The 25,405-nt window shown below is 45.6% G+C and overlaps 1 protein-coding gene across 2 annotated transcripts in view; it reads left to right on the top strand.

Moving 5' to 3' along the window:
- SUVR5 (histone-lysine N-methyltransferase SUVR5) overlaps positions 1 to 25,405 on the top strand; it is a 69,432-nt gene that overhangs the window by 31,984 nt on the left and 12,043 nt on the right. For both annotated transcript variants that reach the window (XR_015540532.1, XM_087370434.1), the window contains exons 9-10: positions 6,009 to 6,140; positions 6,357 to 6,444. Coding sequence is in view for 1 of the 2 variants with exons in the window: in XM_087370434.1 (XP_087226560.1) it covers positions 6,009 to 6,140; positions 6,357 to 6,444 (220 nt within the window). In the remaining variant the exon portion in view is untranslated. The remainder of the gene's footprint in view (positions 1 to 6,008; positions 6,141 to 6,356; positions 6,445 to 25,405) is intronic.

Raw genomic sequence — 25,405 nt, 5'->3', positions numbered from 1 at the left:
GCCCGTTGCCCAAGGTTTGGATCAGGATGGTATTGGACCATTGAATCGGATATTGCAGGCACTAAAAGAAATTACCTTGGAAATCAAGGCCAATGGGATGAGAATGCAGAATTCTTTTGGTACTATGACCAGGAGACTTGACCAACTTAGGAAAAGTCAAGTTCAAGAAGGGAAGAAGCCCATGGAACAGGTCAGAGAAGATGATTCGGATGATGATGATGCCTATCTTGCTGAACCTTGAGGGGACAGGTTTCATGTCATCAGCCATCTATTCCAATGGTGTCACTGCTCATAGAAGCAAGGAGCCGCCAAGGAGCAATGCTGAAACCAGAAGTGGATGTCCTGTGTCAGAGATTCAATGAGTACAAGACATTGATCTCAGGTCAGCCATGTCTTTTCAAAAATATTTGCAGACAGTTAAACCTATGGAATCCAAGGGATCTAATCACCAAGACAAAGATGCCAAATACAAAATTGTTCTCTCCAGGTTTAAGGGTAAGATGGAAGGTTATTTTCAATTGTACCCTAAGAGTGATGAAAGCAAGGTAAGATTTGCTGTGCTGCACTTACAGGATTATGCACATACTTGGTGGAGGCACATTCACCAAGAAGGTAATGCTATTACTTCTTGGGATGACTTCAAGGAGCAAATGTTCCAGACATTTGTATCTCCCCTTGCTCAGGATAAGTTGTTGTGTGAATGGTATGGGTAAGCATAGCAGGGTTCAGTAAGGAACTACATCAAAAGGTTTTGGAAGCTATCTCTGTTTGCCCCTGGGATAGATGATAGAAGCAACCTGCTCAGGTTCCTTCATGGACTCCATCCTAGCATAGCTGCTGATGTGTCAGCCCAAAACCTTTGCACTCTAAGAGGCCATGAGGTTGGTTGAGCTTTATGAGCATAAGTACAACCTCAAGGAGAGGGGTGTGGGCATTGGACAGCACGCCTATAAACAAGAGTAGCCCTTCAAGGGTTTCCAAGCAAGTGGTACCCTCTTCCACAGTCACTTCTATCTCTAGATATCCCTCAGTTTATGGCAGCCATGTGAGCACCCTCAAGCCCTATAAGGCTGAGGAAGCAAAACCTTCAAACAGGCCTAACCCCAGGGATGATTCAAAGGACAAGAAGGACACATTGGTTACACAATTATCTCTGGCCATCATTGAGGATAGGAAGAAGAAAAATTTCTGCTATCTTGTGGTGAGAGATGGACCCCAGAATATAGAGGTGTGTGCAAGGCAGATGCAAGAGCTAAACTGAGCATGATCATAGAGATTGGGGATGATCCTATTACAGATGACCGTACAATAGAGACTGAATTCCATGAGTGTGATGGTGATAACCAGGAGATGTTTAGAATGATCACTCCATGTGACCCCATGGTAGATGGTGACTGCCAGCCTAAGCATCCTAGGATATCCTAGCAATGGAGGATTGAGGTTATTGATGATGCATATCAATTTTCAGCTTTATTTCCGGGCTGTGGCAGCCTTTTCTTATATGATGTTTTGCCTTTGACGTTTTGGTGTAGTACCTACTTCCAAGTTTCTACTACCTACTACCTTTGATCATGATGTTTGTTGTAGTATTGATCTATCATTGACGCTATGTATCAGAATCCAGATTCCAGACGACTCTGGTCTCTGGAGGCTGGACTCTTTGAACTTTCATGAATCATGATTCATGACTTTAATATTAATACAAGTTTGAAGTTGAAAGTTTTGTAGCTCTGTGTACAAAACTAGAGAGAATGAATAATTTTGATATAACAAAACACTTGAGATGGCTGATGGCTATTGTACTCTCCAACCATGTGTTCTTAAGAGAGAGCCTAGATTGTGATCTAGGCAAATGCTAGATAAAGGATTGTGAGCATTGAAGATGTAAGATGACTCAAGACAAGAGGGGCAACTATCTATAATGTGGCATGTGGGTTTGACCAATGGGTCGACTACAAATCCTTTAGAATTCATAGTGTCAACTCAAGTATAGATTGTATACAAGTAGTACCCTTGGACTGAGGGACAGTGCATGCCCTTGGACCCTCAACTATGGGGTTTGCCGCCCCCTATGCCCTCTTGCTTCTTGAGGGGTATAATTCCCCCCTAAACCTCCCATTGAGATTGGTATCAAGATCCACTAAGTTGGCCCACAGATACTATGGACCTTCCAAGGTGCTGTAGAGAATTGGTGAGGTGGCCTATAGGTTGGAGCTGCACCCTTTTTCTAGGATTCATAATGTGTTTCATGTATCCCTTTTGAAGAAGTACTTGGGTCCCACAGACCAGGTAATGGAGGAGCTGCCTCCCATGGATGAGGAACATATTCAATATATGCGTGAGAGGATTGTTGTTTTTAGAGATCACATCCTTAGGAACAAATCCTACAGAGATTACTACATCAAATGGAGGGGATTACCAGATGATGTTCTTCTTGGCAGCCCTCTTCCATAGTGGAGCAGTGATCTGCTGATGTTGGGATTAGGCATAATCATTTGCACCCACGTGGAGCTGCTGAGACTTACCCACTGCTCCACCACCATCCTTGCTGCTGTTCAGCGTGTACCATTGGAGGATTTTGGTCAGCTACAACAGAGATTGCTCTTTGTTTACACCTACTATACCAGATATGTGCTCTCTTTCCATACTCTGGTTGTAATCCCTTGTTACAGCCCCTTGCAAATTTGAGGGCAAATTTGCTTGTGGGCAGGGAGGACTGTAACAAAGGTGAAATTTATTTAGTAGTTTCTAGCATAGGCAGCCTTTAAATGGCTTGCAAATAAATAGTACTTTACGTAGGGAAAGCCAGAATTTAGGAAGATCATCCCATAAGCAGAGGGGCATTTTTGCCCTGGCCTATACCTATATAAGGGGGCCTGATCTATCACACGTTTCATTCTTGAATGCAAGATTATAAACTTTCATTGACAGCTGAGCCTCGTTGCACCACACAGATAGAAAGTAGGAGACAAGGGTACGAGATAAATAGTCGACAGCCGATTGGGTCCCTGTACCCACTAATATAGGGTAGAGTTTGCTTTAAACTTGGAGAACTGAAATACAAAAGAATCTCTTCTAGAGCGTACAGAAATGCAACTCTGAAGGGAACACTTGTGAACATGTAGACCAGACCCAAAGACTGGAGAGGCAGATCCAACCAATACCAAGGCCTCAATGTTGTCCACACTGACGATGTAGAACCTTCTTGGAGGCTAGTGATGAGGCTAGTGTTGTCCATAGGCATGCGGGGTTACTACGTGAGGGAGAGAGATGAACTGAAATGAACGTGGACTGCAAGAGCTGAGAGGGATGGCTGAGAAACTGAGAGATGACTGAATGAAAGCTGAGAGATGAAGAGCTGAACTAGAGCTTGAAATGGACTGCTAAAATAAACTGCTGAAACCTCAAACCCGCTTGGTGTCCAACCCAAATTATATGCACTGTAGAAATCCCTGCCTGGAATCATGATCTTATGATGGCAAAAGAAACAAGGGTGTTCGGATTGATATTGTTTCTTTTTGTAGGGCTGCGAGTATGCTCCCATAATACCCTTCTTAGCTTTCTCGTATGGGGTTTTCTTAGGCTTGCTGTCTTTTTCACTCCAGAAGACTGCTGGTCTTTCTTCTAGGTCTGTGTGTCCTTCTGCTGGGTGCCTTTACCCATGGGTGTGGAGGGCTGCTATGGGGTCTTGGCCGTTGATGATTGTCCTTGCCCCCATTCAGCATCATCTCTTGATTCTAAGCAAGGGTAAGGGCCTACTTGTAGGAAAACGGGTCAAAATTTCGAACGGGATATTTGATATTGGAATGTATACCTCTGATAAGCTACTTCATCTTGTTTTCTTTCAAAATTCATAATTGTTGCTCCAGTGTGATGACCTTGCTACTATAGGACAACACAAGCAAGCCGTCTTGGATAGATGAGAGAACTCATATTCTAGGTTAAGCATGTATTGGGGCGGTAAAAAACGTGACTTTAGGTCGGACACGAAAGTATTCCGAATGAAATTTATAGTAGTGATGCTGCTACCACATCATTGCCTCATTGGTGAGAGTGACGGGCTGCAAGATGGACTTTGTCCTGGGCATCCTGAATTTGTGCTAACGGGAAATGAGCGATGAATTGATGGATAAACTGAGTGGTCACAATTACTGACATATTTGGTGAAGTTAAGTGGACCTAGTGAGTGGAGCTACCTTAGCTGGTGCAGGGCTTGTGGTGTGGAAGCTGACACAGTCAAGCTAGCATGCATAGTGGCCAACATCGGTTGGTGTTGAAGCAGCATGCCTCTTGGTCAAGTCTTTACTACGTCTTTGTCTGGGCGAGCTCTACGTGTCACAATGCCTTCTTGTTTTTGCCCTCTTCTCGCATCAACAAGAGCAATTTTTTGAAATCTGAGACTCCGTTGGACTTGTGGGGCCTTTCGGCCTCCTCGTCTTCAAGTTGCTTCTTTGTTAGGTCTAGCTGTCTTCTACTTTCTTACAATTGTCTCGAGTTTCTTCAACCTAGGCTAAGAGGATTGTATTTTTCTTAGACACTTCTCCATCATTTCTTGTGTGCTTAGCGGAAGCATAGTTTTCTAGCTGTCTTTGTGTTCTTGGAAATCTTACTCAGTGAACTCTTTCTTTCTCCTTTGGTCTTCCATGGCGCTTGGATGTATGATCTTTCCTTGATCTCAACTCAACCATGCACTGGCGGTAGTCAAGCTTGATCACAGACTGAAGCTCTGATACTAATGTAACATGCTACGGTTAATGATCATGTAATTTCTGCAAGACCTCCTTTTAACCTTTAGAGAGGTGTATTCACTCATTAACGATAGAGACAGAAAGTAAGAGATAAGGGTAAGAGATAGAAAGTAAGAGATAAGCATAAGAGATAGAGAGTCGACAACCGATTGGGTCACTGGACCCGCTGAGGGCCCCCTCCACCAATATAGGGGAGACTTTTCTTTAAACTTGGAGAGCTGAAATACAAAAGAAACTCTTCTACAATGCACGGAAATGCAACTCTGAAGAAAACACTTGTGAACATGTAGAGCAGGCATAAAGACCGGAGAGGCAGATCAAACCGATACCAAGACCTCAATGCTGTCCACGCTGATGATGTAGAACACTTTTGCGAGGTAGTGATGAGGCTACTGCTGTCCACAGGCATGCAGGCTTATTGCGTGAGTGAGAGATGAACTGAAGTGAAAGTGGACTGCAAGAGCTGAAGAGATGACTGCTTAGAAGCTGAGAGATGAAGAGCTGAACTAGAACTTTTAGATGAACTGCTGAAGAAAACTGTGCAAACCTCAAACCCCCTTGCTGTCCAATGCAGCATGGAAGTCCCTGCCTACTGCTGGCTGTACGGCTTCTGTATGGCAGTTTCTAGAGCAGAAAGGGGCGTGGCACAAGGCTGGAGCAGGGCTGAAGGGTGGCAGATTGAATGAGGATGAAGGAGGGGGGGCATAGGCCCCTTATATAGGCCACCAACCAGCCGACTGGCCAGGCAAACTGGCTGACCAGTCAGGTCGGTTGGTTGGCTGGTAGCGGCACACATGCAACATTTGGTAGAATGTTAATCTAGCATGAGGAATGCTACCCTTGGTAATCAAGCTCTCCTTAGTGCTTAATCCAATAGTCACTGGTGCTTGTGTAAGATCACAACCCTTTTGAGGCTCATGGATACATTCAGACTGAACTGGGCCAGGTTGAAATTTGCGCACTCCGAGTAGACAGCTTCTGCGTGTCTTTGTTACCTCTTTATATTCTACATTTCTGATTATTTACTAGATCTACAGTGCATTTCAGCAGCACATAGCTGTCCATTGTCTATCATCTGCTTATGCAGTAGCGGAGAGTTCAGATCAGGAAGGCGAAGTTCTAAATCAGAAATGGGAACCTTGATATCATGACTGAAGTTTGAAAAAGGACTATAATTGAGTTACTTCCTTTCTTATCTGATTAATGAGCATACATATACTCTGCTTGAGATTTTCTAATGATGGGTTTGAGATGAACTAGGTACGACAAAGAAGGATGCAGCTATTTGTACGACATTGATGCTCATATTGACACTGGACTTCTTGGAAGAACCAAGCCTTTTGTAATTGACGCCACAAAATATGGGAATGTTGCAAGGTTTATCAACCACAGGTAAAGAGCACTCTGTTAATCTTATTGAGTACAAGGTTATCGATTTGTATAGAGAAGACCTAAGTTTCCATTGCTTGAAAGTCTGACTTGCGTTTTTGGCGTTTTTGGGTGTATTAAAAGGCAGGCTTAATCTTCAGCTTCTATTGTCATGAGCCTCTGTTATGAGTTCGAGTTCACATCCATTGAATATTTATGCATTATGAGTTTTCCTTTCAGTTGCTCGCCAAATCTGGTGAACTATCAAGTATTGGTGGAGAGCATGGACTGTCAACTTGCACACATTGGTTTATATGCAACTCGCGATGTGAGTGATGTCCAATGAGAGAGCTTTGTCACATAATTAGCGTGAAACATAGATTTCAGCATTTTATTTGTTATCAAAGTAGGAAGCAATATAATTCTATCGAGGAATGACGGTTCAGTTAATGGTCTAGCCTCAATTGAAGCATGAGACCATAAGTGGGAATATAAATTCTGCGATTCTTAAGAAGAAGATGTGTTAGCTATTACATAACTATGCAAGCATGCCACCATCAGCCAGCCATAGGGGTTACCTTAATTTGTATGCTCAACCATCATGATGTGTGAGCTAGCTTGAAATAAAAGCATGCGGGGTAGGCTTGTGTATCTAGAGGACAAACCCTTGCCTGTGTATTCTTTTAGATTTCATAGAACAGGGCCAAGTTCATTGGGCTTGCTTTTGTATACAAAAGTTCACTTTGGGAGGCCACCCTATATCCAAAGATATTGCACTCCCTTTCCTCTGGTTCATAATTCTCACGACAAACTTACGTTGTCTTACTTAGAGGGCTCAATGATCTGCCTTGGCTTCCTTAGGAGTGAACCTTTTGTTGGCCCTGCCTATTAGAGGATGAAGAGCTGCTTGATTCTGATTTTTCTGGTGATATGGGCTTAAATCCCTGATTTGCATGTTTGATAGTTTGATATTGCTTGGTTTACAAGGACACAAGATTACATAGATTACACGTGAGAGTTGGGACTTCATCTTTGAACCAACAATCTTTGAGTGAAATCATCTTTAAACTGACCACTTGCATGCACATTAGATGCTATACAATGAGCCCTAACTGGGTTAATTCTGAGAAGTTGTGGCCCTAGCAAGCCTAGGATACATTAAATGTTCTAGGCCTAATATGTGATTCTTTGTGTGCATGGGTAGAGGGGTCATGGGGCGAAATTTTAGAGGACGATTAAAATAGTATTAAATTAAATTAAAACATATTATTCCCAATGACCTATGTTAGAATATTTTTTTGAATCAATATATATCTACTCTAATTAATCTAGAAAGCTGTTCAGTTGTTTTCAATACCTTCTTAGCTTTTCTAATTTTTGTTGTTGAGGTTGGGGGTGTAAGCGTATCCCTAGTCATAAAACTCTGTTTTGGAAGGTCTGAAACTGTACAACGTTTTTAGTTGTATCCGAAACGCAAAATTTCATGTGCGGCGCCTGATGAACCATTTTCCTGTGTCGGCGAATCGTGATTTCTGCACATGTGGAAGGTGTGAAACGGTACAATGTTTCTGAGCCGTTTCCAAAGTGTAAAACAGAATTTCGGATAGGCTTTTTTTCTTCCCCGAATTTTTCATGCGCGGCGCCTGACAGACCATTTTCTTGTGCTGGTGAATCACGATTTCTACACCCGCCCTCTCTCCATTGCTTCCCGCCCATTCTCCTTTGCTTCTTCTTCCTTTGCTTGTCCTTTTCTTTCACATGTAGCACTTCAGGTTCTCTCCATTTGGAACTGTAATGGCACTTTATGGTCAGACCCAGGCGACTTCTCGGAGTCTTATACAGGACGAGACATAGTCTTTTACACGGAGACACACCAGAGCCCAGAGCGTCCACTACCGATAGCTAGTGGCGACACATGGGAGTCAGCCTTTAGGGATGAGACGAGGGATACAGGAGGAGTCCGAGGATCAGGCGGGGTTGCAGTATTGTACAGGTCTTCCCTCGCTGGAGCCATCTCCATTGACAGGAAGGATGCACACTCCCGATTCATGTGGATCTGGATCCGACGCATAGACACCCATGAACTTTTCATAGCAATATGCTACTTCCCGCCAGACCCATCCCACTTCGCCAGAGTGGCATGAGAAGAGGGTGAGATATCGCCATATGCACCCTTACATTAGGATATCCCAGACCTTTCAGCCCGCGGGGAAGTTCTCCTTGTTGGGGACTTCAACACCAAGACGAGTACGCGACATGCACCACTCCTGGACTTCCGAGACGACTCTATCATGTTGCCAGACATGGACCTAGACGGAGTAGGTATGACGAGGACCTCATCGGACCAACACGGGCCTGTTACACCATACGGACATGCGCTCCTTGATTTAGGCAAGATGCATGATCTCATCATCTACAACGGGCTCAACCTATGGCCCTTCTCAGGTGGTTTTACTTGCTTCCCACACGCCGGGGGGGGGGGGGGGCACTAGTGTAGTAGATTACATCATGGGATCCCCTACCTTCACTTCATGTATCACCGACTTCACTGTAGCACCACTCCCTCTAGGAGCTGATCACACATACCTATTCTTCACTATCGCCACCCCACGCTTAGCCACACCACACACGCCACATAAGAAGCACGACACCTACCACGACATACACTTTGATCACAGCCTCTCACCGGCCTACTTTGGACACCTAAACAGACTCCTAACCTACATCGATCACATACCACTCGTAGAGGACCGTGCTGCCTTGATTAGTTGCACACTCCATGAGGCTGTCCTCCAAATCTTTCTCCACACCACACGGTCCACTAGACCACCACCTCTTGGTTCTGTACCTTGATTGGTACGATGCGGAGTGCAAGGCTTATCGCCGACAGCTCCGACTTGAAACCAGATGTCACCTCCCGAACACACCAAACACGGTACGTAAGTACTGACTTCTCGTACGTCGAAAGAAGCAGGCTTTTCTTCGTCAAAACGAGGAGGAGAGCATCGCTTATGCATATTGTGCGACTGTTAGGAGGTTGAGTTGGAGGAGCATTTTATTTTCAAGTGCCCATTGTACTACGAGATCCGAGGTCGCTACCACTGCCTCTTCAGAGACGGCTCCGGGCTCCTTTTCAGATTGCTCGCCTACCCAGATCAGAGATGCCTCGCGGCCTTCATTCACAAGGGAGTCCGACATAGAGAGTACTTACTCAGGCGACGAGGCTTGGCCACATCATCAGACACCTCTCAGAGCAGGATCACAGAGTTCATTCCATCGAGTGACATTGATCGTCCAGTCTCTAGCCGTCGACGTGACAGAGACCCCGACTTGACGATCGCAGCACGACACATGAGACATCGAGGGGACACAGATCACTCTAGGGGACCTCCCGTCATTGTTTAGACCCGAGATACGTCCCACGGTAGTCACGGTGGCTCTGGTTTTGCATCGAGCCTCGTCCAGGAGATCGAGACGCACGGTACCCTTTGACGGGCACCAGCGTCCGATCACCGGCTATGCACTAGCCAGGGGGACATGACATACGGAGGATTCCGCTCCGCTCCAATCCTTTTCTTTTCATTGTTACATCCAGATGTATTTGATTATGTATGATGAGCAGACTTAGGATTCAGCACGGGTGATGATGCTCGTTTCAGTGGCTCCACCCTTACTGTGATTTGTATCAGGTTTTCTTTCAGTCTAATAGATCCATCGGTCTTTCGAAGACTCTAATAAAATTTCTTTCTTTCTTTCCTTGTTTTTTTCCTTCACCTGCATCAAGCTTGGAATCTGGTCATTTTCCTTCTCTTGTATCTCCACCTTCCTTCCAAGTTCCTTTACTTCCTAAGTCCTCAACTTGATATGACTTGTTCCATTGCATATGACTTGTCTTATAAGTCATTTTGAACTCGATCAAAGATGTATCTTTAAAGCTTTTGTAATGTTTTTGGCACATTTCTATTGTCACAGCTCATTGTAATTCTATCTATTCGTTAAGGAGAAGACAATATTCTTTGCCTTTTCTAGGGTTTTCTATCTGTTCGGTCCAAAGTTTTGGAATAGCATTGCTAGGGTTGATCCTTGTTTGCACCCAATGTGGTATTGTTGGTTTGGTGTTCCAATCTCCCTTTGTTTTATGTCTTAAACCCTGGGTGTATGATGGACGTTATTGTTGTTATCATATGGCTTTCTAAATTCCGTATGTTTATTAAATAAATCTCTGGAGACACGTTGCCTCTACACATGTATTAAAGCTTTCTTTCTTTGTATGGATTTGTTTGATTGGCCTCTAGCCGCTCATCACTTGGCTGCATCGTGTGACCCAGATGTTCCAAGCCGTAATGTTGGACACTGTCTCCCAAACATTGTCCTTGGTGAGGATGCCGAGTGTACTAGGGAAGGTAGAGAAGCGTCGTATCTCTCTATTTGAGAGACCTGTTGAGAGTGAACTCTGCATGCTGGCGAAGATGAATCAATTGAGAAGGCATGCCTCCCCTCCATGAGCAATGCAACCATCCTCTAGGTGAAGTCCCGCTGCATCTACTGCGTTTGCGCTACAATCCTAGGATGCTAGCCATATCCTATGAGCCATAAGGCATCCCCACAGGCGGTGGAGGATCGTCTCCAGCACTATCCTCTGTGTAGCAAAAGCACCTTCCATCTATCCACATCTGCTCTACCTAGGGGCCAATAGGCAATCCCCCATGAGCTAATACCATGAGAAATAAGAAATCTTCCATGGTCTCAGGCCAGAAATGGGAGATGACTCAACCCAGTGGTGCTTTCTCGAGGGCGTCCAAGCGGATGCCTCTAGCTTAAGGCGTCGCCCTATGCAAGTTGTGTACGAGAAGAAGGGCACCTCCTCTATTTTGTCCGAGTGTCGTAAATAACATCTAGCAAGTGGGTCCTCAATTGCAAGCTCAAGACCTTGGCCATGGTCTTGTACGCGGTGGCCAATAAAGTGATTGGTCTCCACTGTTTGATGTTTGAAGTTTGAACTATCTCCTCTCGTCAGAGTTAGGTAGATCCGGCGTCGGCTCAAAGAATGAGGGAGGGAGCTTGAGCAAAAAATCTTCAAAATTATCATGGCAAGCCAAATGAAAGGTTGTGGAGATATGCTTTCGAAAACAACAAAAAAAACATGGGTCAAGCCATCCTCCCCTGGGCACTTCTATGGAAGGAGAGTTTTGAGGGCCTCCCATAGATCCTCGTTTGTGGAGCTCAAACTCTGTGGGACTACCAACGGAACCTGTGCCCAAACTGCCTCTCAGGGTATTGGCGTTGCCTACGATGACTCCTTTCCTTGATTTAGACTGCTCATGTATCTGGAGATTGCTTGGTGGCACTGATTGTCTCACCTGAGATGCTGCTTGCTGACAGTGTTTCTGCTGTGAGGTCTCCATGATGGGTGTTCGTGACACTCGACACAGAGGATGTATGGATGGACTCTTGAGCTCTCCTAGGTTGTATCTTACAGATGATGTATATTTTGGTATGGGCTATTTTTGCCTATTTCCTTTATTTCACTGTAATTTTTCAGCAGCAACTTAGGTAGTTTGCTGTTAAGAGGAGGGTATGTCACGGGGACGTAAAAAGCGTTGTAAAGTATCTTTGTAACTCAACCCACGCTTAACCTAGGGTTAACCATGGTTAAGTGTAGTAATGGTTTGGCCGTGAGGGGCTGGCTAGAGGAGGTGCATGCTTCCTAGAAGTTCCTAGGGACAAAGTCTAGGTGCACTACTAGGTCTTAGGAGCAAGGCAAAGGCTTTAAAAGAGGGGACTAAAGGTTGGGCCCAAGGACAACCAACGTTGTCCTTGGTATGGAGGTTAGGACTTTAATGAAGGGGCAAATGGCAAGAAGGAGGTGCCATTTGTCATGCATGTGTATGCATGCCCTTCCCCCACCTTCCATCTTTCTCCCCTCACTCTCCCAGAGAGGCCGGACGTTAAGCAGAAGCTCCCTGTGTGTTTTTCGTTGCATTTTTGCTGCTCCTGCGCTTCTGTGCTGCTGCCTTGGTTGCTCTCTCTTCCTTCCCCCCTTTTTTTTTGGGCACGTTTCTCGAGGCAGCTTGGTTGCAGGCACACATTTCAAGAGGCTGTACGGCCTGTGGCATGAATTTCAAGGCATTTTTTTTGTTTGTACGGATTGTTTGGCGCGGGATTCGATGTTGTACGGCCTGCTAGGCACACATTTCGAGGCATCAGATTCCAGGGTCAAGGCTTTGGGCAGATTTGATTACCCGTTGACCTCTACAACTCTTTCTTGCATTCTCTCTACTCTCTTCCTTCATTTCTCTCATCTCTCGATAGCTGGAAGCCTCTTGCACGTTGCGGGGAGCTTGGATAGAGGATAGGTGCGAGGAAGGAGATCGCCCCTCTGCCACAGACAGTGGGAATTGGTTTTAGGTTCTGTTTTTCTTTGTTCATTCTTGCTTTGCAGCTTTTTACAGTGCATCCGTGTTGTTAGCAATCCTTTCAGGACTCCTACAGGTTCTAGCAAGCACCCAGAGGCAAGGGTGTTCTTGTGGTAGGACCAAGGACAGTGTGGATACATGTGATAGGCTTGAGACTGCTTGAGCTCACTTTGCCAGTGGTTTGGATGCTTGAATGCCTCTCAATTGGGTCAGATTAGAAGTGGATGCTTGAGTCCCAGTGGGAATTCTAGTGGTGCTCTTGGATTAGATGCCTTGAAGACAAGTAGAGGATTTGTAGAGAGGACAAGTGTAGGGTTGAACCCTTGTTGTAAAGCATTTCCATTCAGAAGCATCAAATAAATATCGTAAGGGGCGCCAAGGCATTTGGGGCCAGTGGGTGCACTGTGTACTATTTTCATTGAGCAGGGGCATTCTAGCCTCTCCTTTGTTGTTGTTGAAGTTTGTTTCTAAGCTGTCTGAAGTGGTTAAAGTGATTGAAGCTTGCTTTGTGGCTATTTATGAAGTTTATGACTTAATAGAAGATCACAGCCCTTTTAGTTATTGAAGGCTGGTTTCACCTTCGATTGAAATAGCTGTCAAAATCAGCTTAAGGATCTCGTGATGATCTGTGTACATTTGTCCCTACGCAGCTTGCAACCTGTGAAGTTGCGTCCGAGCTGACTGAGGCCGTGTGGTCTGGAAAAACCGTTTGTTCATGATGCACCCATCTAGCCTTGGAGGAGTAATACAAACGTTCAAACCTGCGGACCTTTGTGACCTACAAGTCGAGCCGTGCGCTCTTGTAACTTGGGAGCCTAGGTTGTGCTCTCCAAGTCTCTCAATGGATCCTAGGTCGCGTTGCAAAGCTCTCTCCCGCTGCTAAAGAGGATGTCTCCAATGAAGAGCCTCGGACTATAGCTCTTGGCTTCTCCGTTGGATTGCGTCCACAACCCAGGACACCCAACCCTCGCTAGGTCCCCCTACTAGCTGTCTCCATATCTCTGCTATCACATGCTGCACCTCCGCCTCCTGCAAGAGGTCATTTGGGATACGGACCCCGTTTTGGGGAAGTCCGAGGCACGGCTGCTCTAGATGGAGTACAATGAAAGGATGATCTGACATCGCGGTACTTGCTAGAATGCATGTGGATCCTCCCCTATGCAGCACCCAGTCCCCAACATAAAATCTGTCGTGGCGCTTCAACATGTCATCATGCCTCCATTGGCCTAAGGAGAAGTGAAGGCTGTCGGGGAGACTAGTAAACTCTGGCTCCCTCTAGGGGTCTCTACTACTGATTGCAAAGATGAACTGCTCCCAGGTGCTCCTCTCTGTTGCTGCCATCTCCGTGAAAGAGACTCCTCTCTGCTCATCCTTCGCAAACTCCAAGTTGTTGAAATCACCTCTAACAATCTAGGAGTCAAAATCTGAGAGGCTCTTTGTCAGCCGCCTCCAAAAAGCAGGGCGATACTATCTACAAGATCTGCAAGCGGGCACATAGATATTCAGGATCGCGATTCAAGACTCACCAACATGGAGACCCATCCAAACTGCACGACTTGCGATGAGCTCGCCCTGCTCAAAGACCATTGGGGCTATTGCTTGGGAGACTGAGATGCAGACCCCTCCACTCCGGCCTATTGTTAGGGACCAAACCTATGGGCCCCTCCTCCTCGGAGGTGCTGTCGACGTCCAATGTCTATTGCTGAAAACATGTGCTCCTGAATCAGGAGAAAATCTACCGTTCGTTCTACCACTGCTTTCTACAACTCCTGTTGAAGTATTAGATATTGTGGCTGACTACGTGCACGGTTGTGAAGCCCATGCAAATTCCAACTCACCATGGTCCAACACATGGGTATGTGTTGGTAGAGAACAAGGCTTGCCTATGGATGTTAGCTTGCTCCTGCTGCAAATCAGACCTCTGTGATTCCAAAGGCCGTTTGGAGGGAGAATAATATGTGTATGCTTTGGTGTACCAAGGTCGTCGACTGGTTCAATGCCAACCTTTCATGCCCACACTACAGCATGAAGGAAATATCTACTCCAAACATCTAAGCACATTGTTGAAGCGTCTAGTAATGCGGATGCGTCAGCACCACTTGAGGCGACAAGCGAATCACTCTCTGAGCCTGGCTTCTCTAGGGAAAAACTGACCTAGAAGCGAGCATAAGCTCCATAACCTAGCCAAAGGTCTTGCCGTTGCGGGCCCATCAACTCATCCACCATCTGATACAACTGCTCCGCCATCATGGCATTAAACATCGTCAGAGTCCACTTCTCCACCCTTGTGGAGCCAAACTGATGAAACCAGAGAGGGTGGGTGCGGGAGCCCACCACACTAATCGATCCTCCTTTGTGGGGTTGGAAAATCAAAGCTGTCAGCTCTAGTGGCATGGGGTAGAGGTCTGGAATCTCATGGTAGCTCCATGGCCACAACCTCCAAAAGTCTCTTGACAGAGGGAGGCCTGCGTGTAAACATAGAGCAGAAAGCTTGAAGGACAGAATCCCTTCCCCAGATGTCTGTGAAGAGGTAGTACCCTGGAGGGCTGAAGGAGGAGAGAGCTGTTAGACACATGGTGTGAGAGAGAGAGAGATAGGCTAGGGAGTTAAAAAGTGGTACACAAATGTAGAATCCATGAAAGCTTTCATTTGTTTATCATCACTAAATGAGACAAGTGAAGTACAAGCCTTATAGGCTACACACTCACACACTTGCACCAAGTGCATATGGGATAAGTCTCATAGTGACATGTGGCATATGGGTTAATTCTCCCATCCTGTAGGGCTAGGGGAGAGAGCTGTTAGAAACATGGCGTGAGTGAGAGAGAGAGAGATAGGCTAGGAAGTGAAGAAGTGGTACACAAATGTAGAATCCAGGAAGGCTTTCATTCATTCATCATCACTAAATGAGACAAGTGAAGTACAAGCCTTATAGGCTACACACACACACACGTGCACCACGTCCATATGGGATAAGTCCCATAGTGACACGTGGCACTCACACATGACACACACATATGAACTAGTACTAGATCTCCCAGTACTACACATCAACACACTCTGTGGCTATGATATCTAAACACCTCCCTTCAGATCAAATAGTACTACACATCAACACACTCTTAGGCTATGATATCTCCAAATAGTAGTACATCTATAGTATGGCTATGATATCTCCAACACCCCCCTTCAGAGCAAATAGTGTGAGACTCAACACGCAAGAGTAGACCGATCCCCCCTCCACCGCAATATTGCGAAGAGCAAGTACAACTATCTGAACACCATTCCGTGTGATAGTGACTTCTCAGTTAGCTTGCGACCGGCAAGGGCAAACCACCATCACTCGTCACCCCCCTTACTCTGAACTGGGTGGTCAATACCATCAAACCAAGGTAAAAGACAATACATTCATTTTTGTGGGACAACCTAGGACAGAGTACCTCTTATTGACTCCAAATACATTCAGTTTAGAGGGACAACTCAAGGCTGAGAACCTTTATTGACTCAACACAAAAACACATAGAGCTAAGGATCATCTACCACCTCAGAGAGGGATAGATCATGTAGTATAGCTAATAAAGCTTGTAGCTCAGGTCCAATAGATGTGGCGTAGATATTCTCGAGCTTGTCCAGGGTCTCCTTAGTTGAAGTAGTGAGATCAAATTGATGAATCAATTTGTTGGCCAACCTCACACTAATAAGCGCCCGTACTTTGTCATGCTGCTCATCCCTAGCTGAAAGTGGTGCTGATGTGTCTTCACCATGAGGACGAGGCTCCATAGTATCAAACGGAGGTAGCAAAACCAGCAAGCTGAAATGGATAACCAGCAAATGAAGAGGCTGTTCTAGGACTCTGAAATGAATCAGCAGCTTTAGAAATGCGTGAATAAATGTGTCCAGCTGCTGGTGGATGACCTCAAAGGTTCCAAAATGCAAACCCTAGTGTAAAAGCAGCAAGAATATGCCTCAAAATATAGAACTGAGTGAACCTGAATCAAAGAGCGGCATGTAGATGCTTCAAAACGCAAAAATCAGCCAAGAGATGTGCACTAGTGGGCGTGGAGACCACTCTAGGTGCTGTAGCAGGTTCGATATCCTCAAGAAGGTAGTGTTAGGGGCAAAGGCAAAGATATATCTTGAAATGTGTGAAGCACTTCAGCAAACCAGCTCCAAACTACACGAGATGCTGCAGTAGACATGTAGATTTACAAAAAAGGCATCAGCAGATCCAAAACTGATGTAGCAGGCCTCTAGAGTATTCTGAAGGCCTCCACAATAAAAATCTCTGTTGTAGGTGTGCTAGAGGCCTCAAAACAGCTCCAAAATGCAAAGGTGGCTATTCAAAGTGTACCGGTGCTGCAGCAAGTCTTCACGCAGAGAATCGATTGATTTTGATGTGCTGAAAGACTAGAAACACCTCCCAAGTGGCTGGAAATGCAGAACCAAGATGATTTAGGGTTTTGAAATGCTGGAGCAGATGAGGAAAACACCCGAAAACACCTTTGAGACGGTTATGCTGCAGCAGCACCAAAACAGCTCGAAATTGCAGTAACAGCTTCAAAACAGGCTCCGAAAGACCTCGAAAATCTGCACATAATGTGGTGAAAAGTTGGCCAGTGGTATTGGAGACGCCTTTTGGAATCGGTCTCAACCCAAGTAGCACTTTTACTTCTCGAGAGCCTCCTCGCCTTGCTTACGCTGGGCAGGACGCTGCTCTTTGCTTCAAGATTTCTAGAGCAACTGGTGGGCTTGTGGCGGCTTTTGGCAGCCTCCTTGTGACGTGGTACCTTTCATTGGAGTTTGGAGCTGATTTCAGGTGGTGTGGAAGGTGCCTCAGTTTTGCGGTACGGTCTTTTGGTGGCACATTCGAACTCCCTAGCCCCTACAAGCCCCCAAGTCCAAGAGCTCTTTCTCTTGCCTTAGCTTGAGGCTGGTCCGTTCTCCCTCCTTTTTCCTTTTCCCTCCTCTCTTCCCCTTCCTTCTTCCACTTTTTTTTGCAGTAGTTGATTTTGCTTGGGTTGAAGAAGGATTTCCTTGGTGGTGACCACTAGTCTAGCCAAAGGGGCTCCACGGTAGCACCCTTGGATCCCACAATCGTTAAGATTCTTCTCTCTCCAGCTAACAAGGAGCAGGTGAAGCTAGCAGTGCAATCACTTCAGGACAAGATAGTTGTGGGAAGAATAGTCAGCCTCAGGCCTACGAGGAGACATGTGACGGATTGGATTCAGATGGGGACCACATTCAAGAGGTCACTATCTACAGGAGAGCCATCTTCCTCCTTCAGCTGAGCTCCCCCTCCACCGCTTTGACACTAATGGAGAGGAGCCCTATTCTCCTTGGCCCACACTTGGTCTACCTTTTTCCCTAGTACCAAGGATTGATGGTAGGGGACATGAACTCGACACATCACGTCCCTCGCTTCCTGGTGATGCTCCAGAGGAGTACATAACCATTTTTCCTTCCATCGGATGGGGTTGGAGTCTCCCATAAAGTCCGCGGCCTTAGCAGTGGCAGATGATGGTGTCCCTCGGCTCAGGATGGTTGTAGAGAGCCCAAAGTTCCTTTCAAGGGTGATTCTCCGAGACACCCGTGAGAGGGGAATGCTCCAACAGAGGTTAGAGATTTATGGGTGTCGGGAAGGCATCTTTGTTGTAGACAAATGGGCCACATAGTGAAGGATTGCACTAGAGATTAGAGCCCTCCCCCCCTCCTCAGCAAGTTGATCAGAGGCAGTAGAGGGAGCACCAAGCAAAGAGGACCCAACAACCCCAAAAGTAGCAACAGCAAAGTCCCAGACCCCATGGGTGGAGCCCTTTAAAGGAAAGTGGACCAAGGTGGGTGAAATGAAAAGAAATCCGAGCAAGTGGCCACGAAGAGCCGAAGGCAAAGAGCCAACCACTAAAAGAGAGCGCAGGCAACTACCGCTCTCAGGAGCATAGACGATCCCCTGGCTAGCTGCCCTTCACCTTAGGAGGGTGCTTCAGTTGTTCCTCCAGCAGACCTCTCAAGAGTAGGGGGTTCGAGCACCCAAGCCCCCTGGTAGCAACAGCAAGTCACAGGTGTTGTAGAGGATTCAGAGGCTGCTGCTCCTCTCACGTGTCCCTCCACCTTGGCAGAGGAGGAGGTCCAGAGCTCCAGGGCACCAATGCAACAGCGAGCCTCCTTTGGACCACCATCGGCTAACAAACCCTCTCCCCCCCGCCTGTGTCAAACCTGTCCCCCGTCCTGCCCCCCTCCCCCCCCCCCTTGGAACCCCCCACCCCCCGGCTTAAAAGCTCTCCCCAACACCCTCCTTCCCCTGCCCTTCCTACTGTGATCACTCTTTTCACTTGCCCTCCCCTCCCCCCCAGTCAAAGCATGCTCATCTCGGTGCATGCTCCCTCTGGACCCAGCCCCGTTTCCTTTCCCTCGAGAAAGGGCAAGGTCGGGCTCTTGTTGGAGATATCATAGCCAAAGAGTGTGTTGATGTGATGTGTTGGTGATGTGTAGTACTAGGAGATCTAGTACTAGTTCATGTGTGTGTGTGTCATGTGTGAGTGCCACGTGTCACTATGCGACTTATCCCATATGCACTAGGTGCAAGTGTGTGAGTGTGTAGCCTATAAGGCTTGTACTTCACTTGTCTCATTTAGTGATGATGAATGAATGAAAGCCTTCATGGATTCTACATTTGTGTACCACTTCTGCACTCCCTAGCCTGTCTCTCTCTCTCTCACTCACACCATGTTTCTAACATGGTATCAGAGCAGGTTTACCCTGCCATAGCCGCCACATCATCCTGACCCTAACCCGAAACCCTAATTATGCTTAAGATCTTCCTGCAGTCGCCTCATGTCTCTGCTCATTTCTGCCTCAGATTCTACCTCATTTTTGTCTCCTTTCTACCCTTTTAGGGTTTCTGCACAGTCGCCATCCTTGCCTCCCTCATTTCGCCTCCGTTTTGCATCTTTTTGTAACCATTTTTGGCCGTCTTCTGGCTGACACGTTTTCCAAGAGACGCTTGCATACGAGCTGATTCAGAGTTGCTTCATCCCCGTTTTTAGGGTTTGCAGGCTGCTACAATAGAAATCAACCACCTAGAGTGATGCCATGCATGACCACCTCGTGAGAGTGAAGGTGGTTAGAGATCAATTGGCAGCATTGGTCATAGGGTGGACCCAATTCAATTGTCTATGCTCATGTTTAATATGATGCCAAAGGGTTGCAAAACCTTTGTGACCAGTGTTACTAATTTGGAAAGGTCAAAGTTGCTCAATTTTGAAGAGCCTAGAGCTATTTGATGATGATGATGACTATTTTGGAGGTGGTGAGGTACCCAAGCAAGAGTGAAAGAGTGGCTAGCGTGGTAATAGAAACATGATAGCTTTTCTTAGTAATGAGTTTGAGTGTTATCGAGATTAGGTACGTGAATCTAGATGAAATCGTCTTAATGTCTGAGATGAAAGATGGTCTCTTGAGAGAGAGGTACTAGGAATCTTTGTGAAGGTGAAGGACAACATTGGTTGCTCAGATTGTTGTGTTAAAACCAAGGTTGACACCACTTGCATGAAGGAAATTCTTTGGAGGGACTTCGAGGATCAGTTAGAGGAGTGTAGGGATATTGAAGGTTGCAATATAGAGTTACATGTGGATGTGGGGGATTTCGGGAGGTACCTGGGTTGTTTTCAAAGAAAGCAATCGGATGAGTGGATCCAACAGTATGTATTAAGTCAAAGCTTAGTTGCAAGATGCTGAGGTGAATCTATTGAAGCCTTTTGGTAGAGGGAGAGTATACTGTTGCAAGTGGGTTACTCAGGTGGGAGCTCATTTGGAGCTTGTGGTCTAGGAATTTTGGAGTGATCTTTACTCCGAGTTGGTTCTTATGCTTGCTCATATATGTAACCATTTTCTCATCTAATGCAAATCATGTATTCCGCTATGCGACCTCTCTCTACCCTCTGAGCTGTGTGCATCCTCAAATAATTCTCTCATCTAATGCAAATCTTATATTATACTACACCAGCTCTCTCAGTGCTCTTTGAGCTGTGTGCATTCTCATATCAAGTCAAGAAGATGTTCTTGGAGAAGATTTGTTGAAACCGGCCTTCAATAAATTAAGGGGTAGTAAAACTAACAAGTAACCAGCCAACACTGCTACATTTTTTTGGGTTTTTTTTTTTGTTTTTTTAAGGGTAGTAAAACTAAGAAGTAACCAGCCAACACTGCTACATTAACAATTCAGCAAACAAACAACTGGCAGATTGGGAGCTAGAGTGCTGTGATGCTAAAAATTGATATTTTTATTTGGCATTGGTATTGTTTTCTTCTATGTTTGATAAGAGTTTGAGTATCAAGTGATAGCCTAGCGGCTCTCACTTATTTCTATTTTCTAAGATATTGTATGGGATTGAGAGGATGAGTGGAATAAATCATTGTAAATACCATGGGTATGAATTATAAATACCTTGGTATGGGGTGAGAGTTATTTGTGTATGGGATATTATGGGGTTTTAGAAAATAGGAAGAGCGAGTCATATAAAGAGGTGGGCTCATGTCCATGTGTTCCAATAATATAAGAGAGGCCACATGCCAAGCGTGTGGAAGGCATGTGGAAGAGTGTGAAGTCAAGAGGAATCCTTCTAGAAGTCCTATGTGGAATAAGGAGGATGTGGACATGTGGAAAAGAGAGGGTCCTTATGGGCTCCATGTGGGAGACTCTTGACTTTCTCAATATTTTAAGAGTCTTGAGCATCTTGTGATGGGACACATGGCAAGAGTAGCCAAAAAGGACATGAATGGTGACATACGGGCTTATGTGATTGATGGGGAAAAGAATCTACAGGCAGCAATTGTAAATGGGTGAAGGAGGGTGATAAAATCTCTATAAAAGGAGCCTTTCTCTCCCTTGTTCATCAATCTCTTCCACCAATTGGCCTCATGTTGCTGTAGCTCTAGTCTCCTCAAGCCTCTTCCATGAGCCTTCTCTCCCTCTTGTAGATATTCTCTTATGTAGACTCTTGAGTCCATCTCTCTCTAGTTCGTTCTCTCTCTATGAGTAGTCTAACATTCATTTGGAAGATGAGCTAACTCTTCTGTGGTGCAATAGAACACTTTGTGTTGATAGTCAAGGCCTTCAACTTGGCTTTGATACCATGTTGGCAGTAGAAGGAAGCAACAGAGTGGAGAAATCTGCCAACTCTTTTTAACTTTCTTGAGAGGGACATGACACAAGACTAGGCACAACTAGACCTATGTAGTACAAAATTAGGGTTATGACAATTTTCGATGACATGTCATGTGATAGGTGAATCTTTTTTTGACCCATCTTGTTTATAAGCTGCCATGGATGTGCTTGTTTGATGTCAGGATTTAAAGACAACCACAGGTTGGTTCAATACTAACACTAGGCAATATTGCTAGACTTGAGCATTAATTCTAACACAAGCTAGGGGTCTCCAAAGTCTCGTGTGCAGAGCGAGGTCCCTGCAAGTAGTTTATCTTTTCCAGCCTAGGTAAGGATCCGTGGTGGGAATTTGAGTTTACTATAGGGCAATATTAGATACTCATTCAGCCAGCATTGCTGCTGAGAGGGGGAAGAGTAGAGGAAGGGAGCAAGAGAGTGAGAGTGAGAGAGAGAGACACACTAGTGCGGGTGTGAAGTGATAGTGAGCCACACCACAAACTCACTTATGTTTTATTAGGATTAGGTTTACCCTATGACTGTCTTAAGACAGTTATAGGTGTCCTATCTTTAATTCTTTAATTAAGGGTAGGGAATGTGCCTTTACCCCCAACAACCTCCCACCTAAAGGCCAATGTGCCTAAAGGGGAGAAAAGAATAAAAATTACAGCAATATACAGTTACTGTATACAAGACCATAAAGTAAGAATGGTCTCATCCTAAGCCCATGATGTGGCGGCAATGTGCAAACCGCTCTGTAGGCAAGCTCTTAGTGAGCAAATCTGCAGGATTATCATCAGTATGTCCTTTCACAAGCTCAAGACGCTTGTCTTCCAGTACCTCCCTGATGAAATGATATTTCACTTCTATGTGCTTGGTCTTCTGATGAAAGACCGGATTCTTTGCCAACATGATAGCACTCTGACTATCACAATGCAAAACTGGCATGTCACCTGTAATGCCCAAATCTCCCACCAGCCGAGTAAGCCATATTGCTTCCTTGCAAGCCTCAGTGGCTGCAACATATTCAGCTTCTGTGGTTGACAGTGCAACGCATTTCTGCAACCGAGACACCCATGATATAGCACCTCCTGCAAATGTGAAAATATAACCGGTAGTAGACTTCCGGTTATCTGCATTCCCTGCATAGTCTGAATCTGTAAAACCATGCACCAATGCATCCTGCCTACCATAGCATATGCACAAGTCTTTGGTACCTTTGAGATACCTCAAGACACCTTTCACTGCTTCCCAATGCCGCTTGCCTGGATTTGCCATATACGTGCTGATGACTCCCACCGCAAAAGCAATATCCGGACGAGTGGCAACCATGGCATACATCAAAGATCCAACTGCAGATGCATACGGAACCTTGGCCATTTCAGCCTTATCATCATCTGATCTGGGGCTGTCCTTACTGCTGAGTTTTAAATGTGGAGGCAACGGGGTACTAATGGACTTTCCCCCCTCCATTTTAAACCTCTGCAGTACTTTGTCAATGTACTCTTTCTGTGACAGAAACAAAAATCCCTTGGACCTGTCACGTGTTACCAGATTTTACTATCCTAGTCTCTTGTTCAGATCACGGGAGTAGCACCTTGATCTTCCACCCAGCCAAACTGCCAAAGCTTCCCAGCAAAAGAGAGAGAGAGAGCAATCTCTAAATCACGTAAATCATTTTAATCTCCACTTCTCTCACTAGCCTTGACAGACCCCAATTCCCTAGATAGATCTAGATGCCACATGTCATCCATATAGGGCCTTTCTAATGCAACATTTCACCCCTCTCTTGGGATGCATTTAATTCCTTGCCCCTAGGCACATTCTTTGCACTAGGCCCTTGGTCTCAGATCTATCTAGTCTGGTGCTATCAGCCCTCACCTAGGACCTTGACATTAATCCCTCCCGATCATTTACATAAAGCGCAAACACATATATTACAAAAAATAGATTCTATAAGGGAAATGTCGACTGATTCTTCCGAGGTCATGCTACCTCGGCTAGAGCGTAACATTCCTTCCCTCTTCAGATATCAGCGTCCTCGATGATAAAGTCTGGGAACACTCTCCGCAACTGATATACGGATTCCCAGGTAGCTTCGGATAGAGGCTGACCATGCCATGCAACCAACACCGTGGGTATCTTCCGATTTCGTATTTGCATTGTTCCTCGGTCCAGGATTCTTGTTGGTTTGCGCCTTGCAATATCCTCTATCTCCTGAAACAAAACCACACCTTCGATTAGTGAGTCACCAGTATGTAAAAATTTCTTTAAACGTGAAACATGAAAACCGGGTGCACCTTACACCCCTGTGGCAATTCTAATTTATAGGCTACACTGCCTATTCTCTTTAGAATTAACCACGGCCCACAGTATCGAGGTGATAACTTAGCACACTCTCCTGAAGTCAACGACTTTGAGTGCGAAGGAACTCTGAGAAAAACTTTTTCTCCTTCTTCAAATACTCTTATAGACCGATTTTCATCCGCATACACCTTGGCTCTATCCATAGCCTGGCGGATATTAGCTCTCGCAAGTGCTAGCATCTCCCGCATCTGAACTACAAAGTTCGCGGCACTAGGCACTTTCTGAGGTACTCCAACTATAGTTGGATTGGCTGGTCTATAACCATAGTTCAGCTCAAACGGACTGAACCCAGTAGATGAGTGTTTCCTATCATTGTAGGCAAACTCCAACAATGGCAACTACTTGTCCCATGTATGCTGCCTCAATGACACATATGCTCTCAGCATATCCTCTAAAGTCTGGTTGACTCTCTCCGTCTGACCATCCGTCTCAGGATGATCCCCACTACTCATTCCCAACTCAGTCCTTAGTGTCTCAAATACCGCTGTCCAAAAGTGACCGGTAAACCTGACATCTCTGTCTGACACTATGGATCTAGGCAATCCATGCAGACGAAATATATGTCTAATAAACAACTCCGCTACTTGCGGGGCACTAATAGACTCTCTAGTCGGAATGAAGTGAGCCATCTTGGTTAGACGATCAACCACCACAAGGATAGAATTATACCCTCCTTGTGTTGCAGGTAGTCCTACAATAAAATCCATGGAAATGCTCTCCCACTTGCTTAGTGGTATTTCCAAGGGCTGTAAAAGTCCGGGTGGCTTCACCCGCTCGGCCTTACTTACCTGACACGAGAAACACCGTGTCACATATTCATGAATATGCTTTTTCATCTTTGGCCAAAAGAAATCTCGCTTCACGAGATCATAGGTCTTCTCGACTCCTGGATGTCCCGCACACGGGCTATCATGGCATTGTCGAATGACTCTCTGCCTGAGATCATTCTGACCAGGTACTACAACCTTGCCATTTCTAACTAGCATACCATCCCTTATGGTATATCTTGCATAAGTTTGGCCTTTTCTGGATGCCAGGTCATCCTTTTCACTTTCCCCGGGTTTTAACACATGAGCCTTAGGCCATAAGCTCTGGACAAACTCGTCCACCTTCTGAGTTTCTTTTATCTCGGTCATTAGAGCACTCTCTAATACCGTGAAACTCAGGTTGTGCATAATGCGAGACAACGCATCAGCTACCTTATTGTCTTTTCCTCTTCGGTACCGAATCGTTAGATTAAACTCCTGCATGAGCTCTGCCCACCTAGCTTGGCGGCCCCTCAAGTCAGGTTGTTTACAAAAATGTTTCAGAGTATCATGATCTACATCCACATAAAACTCTGAACC

This window comes from Dipteris shenzhenensis, chromosome 32 (genome assembly GCF_047967505.1).
Source record: "Dipteris shenzhenensis isolate YYH24624 ecotype China chromosome 32, Dip_SZ_1.0, whole genome shotgun sequence".
NCBI classification, from domain to species: Eukaryota; Viridiplantae; Streptophyta; class Polypodiopsida; order Gleicheniales; family Dipteridaceae; genus Dipteris; species Dipteris shenzhenensis.
This window is presented reverse-complemented; position numbering and strand designations above follow the sequence as displayed.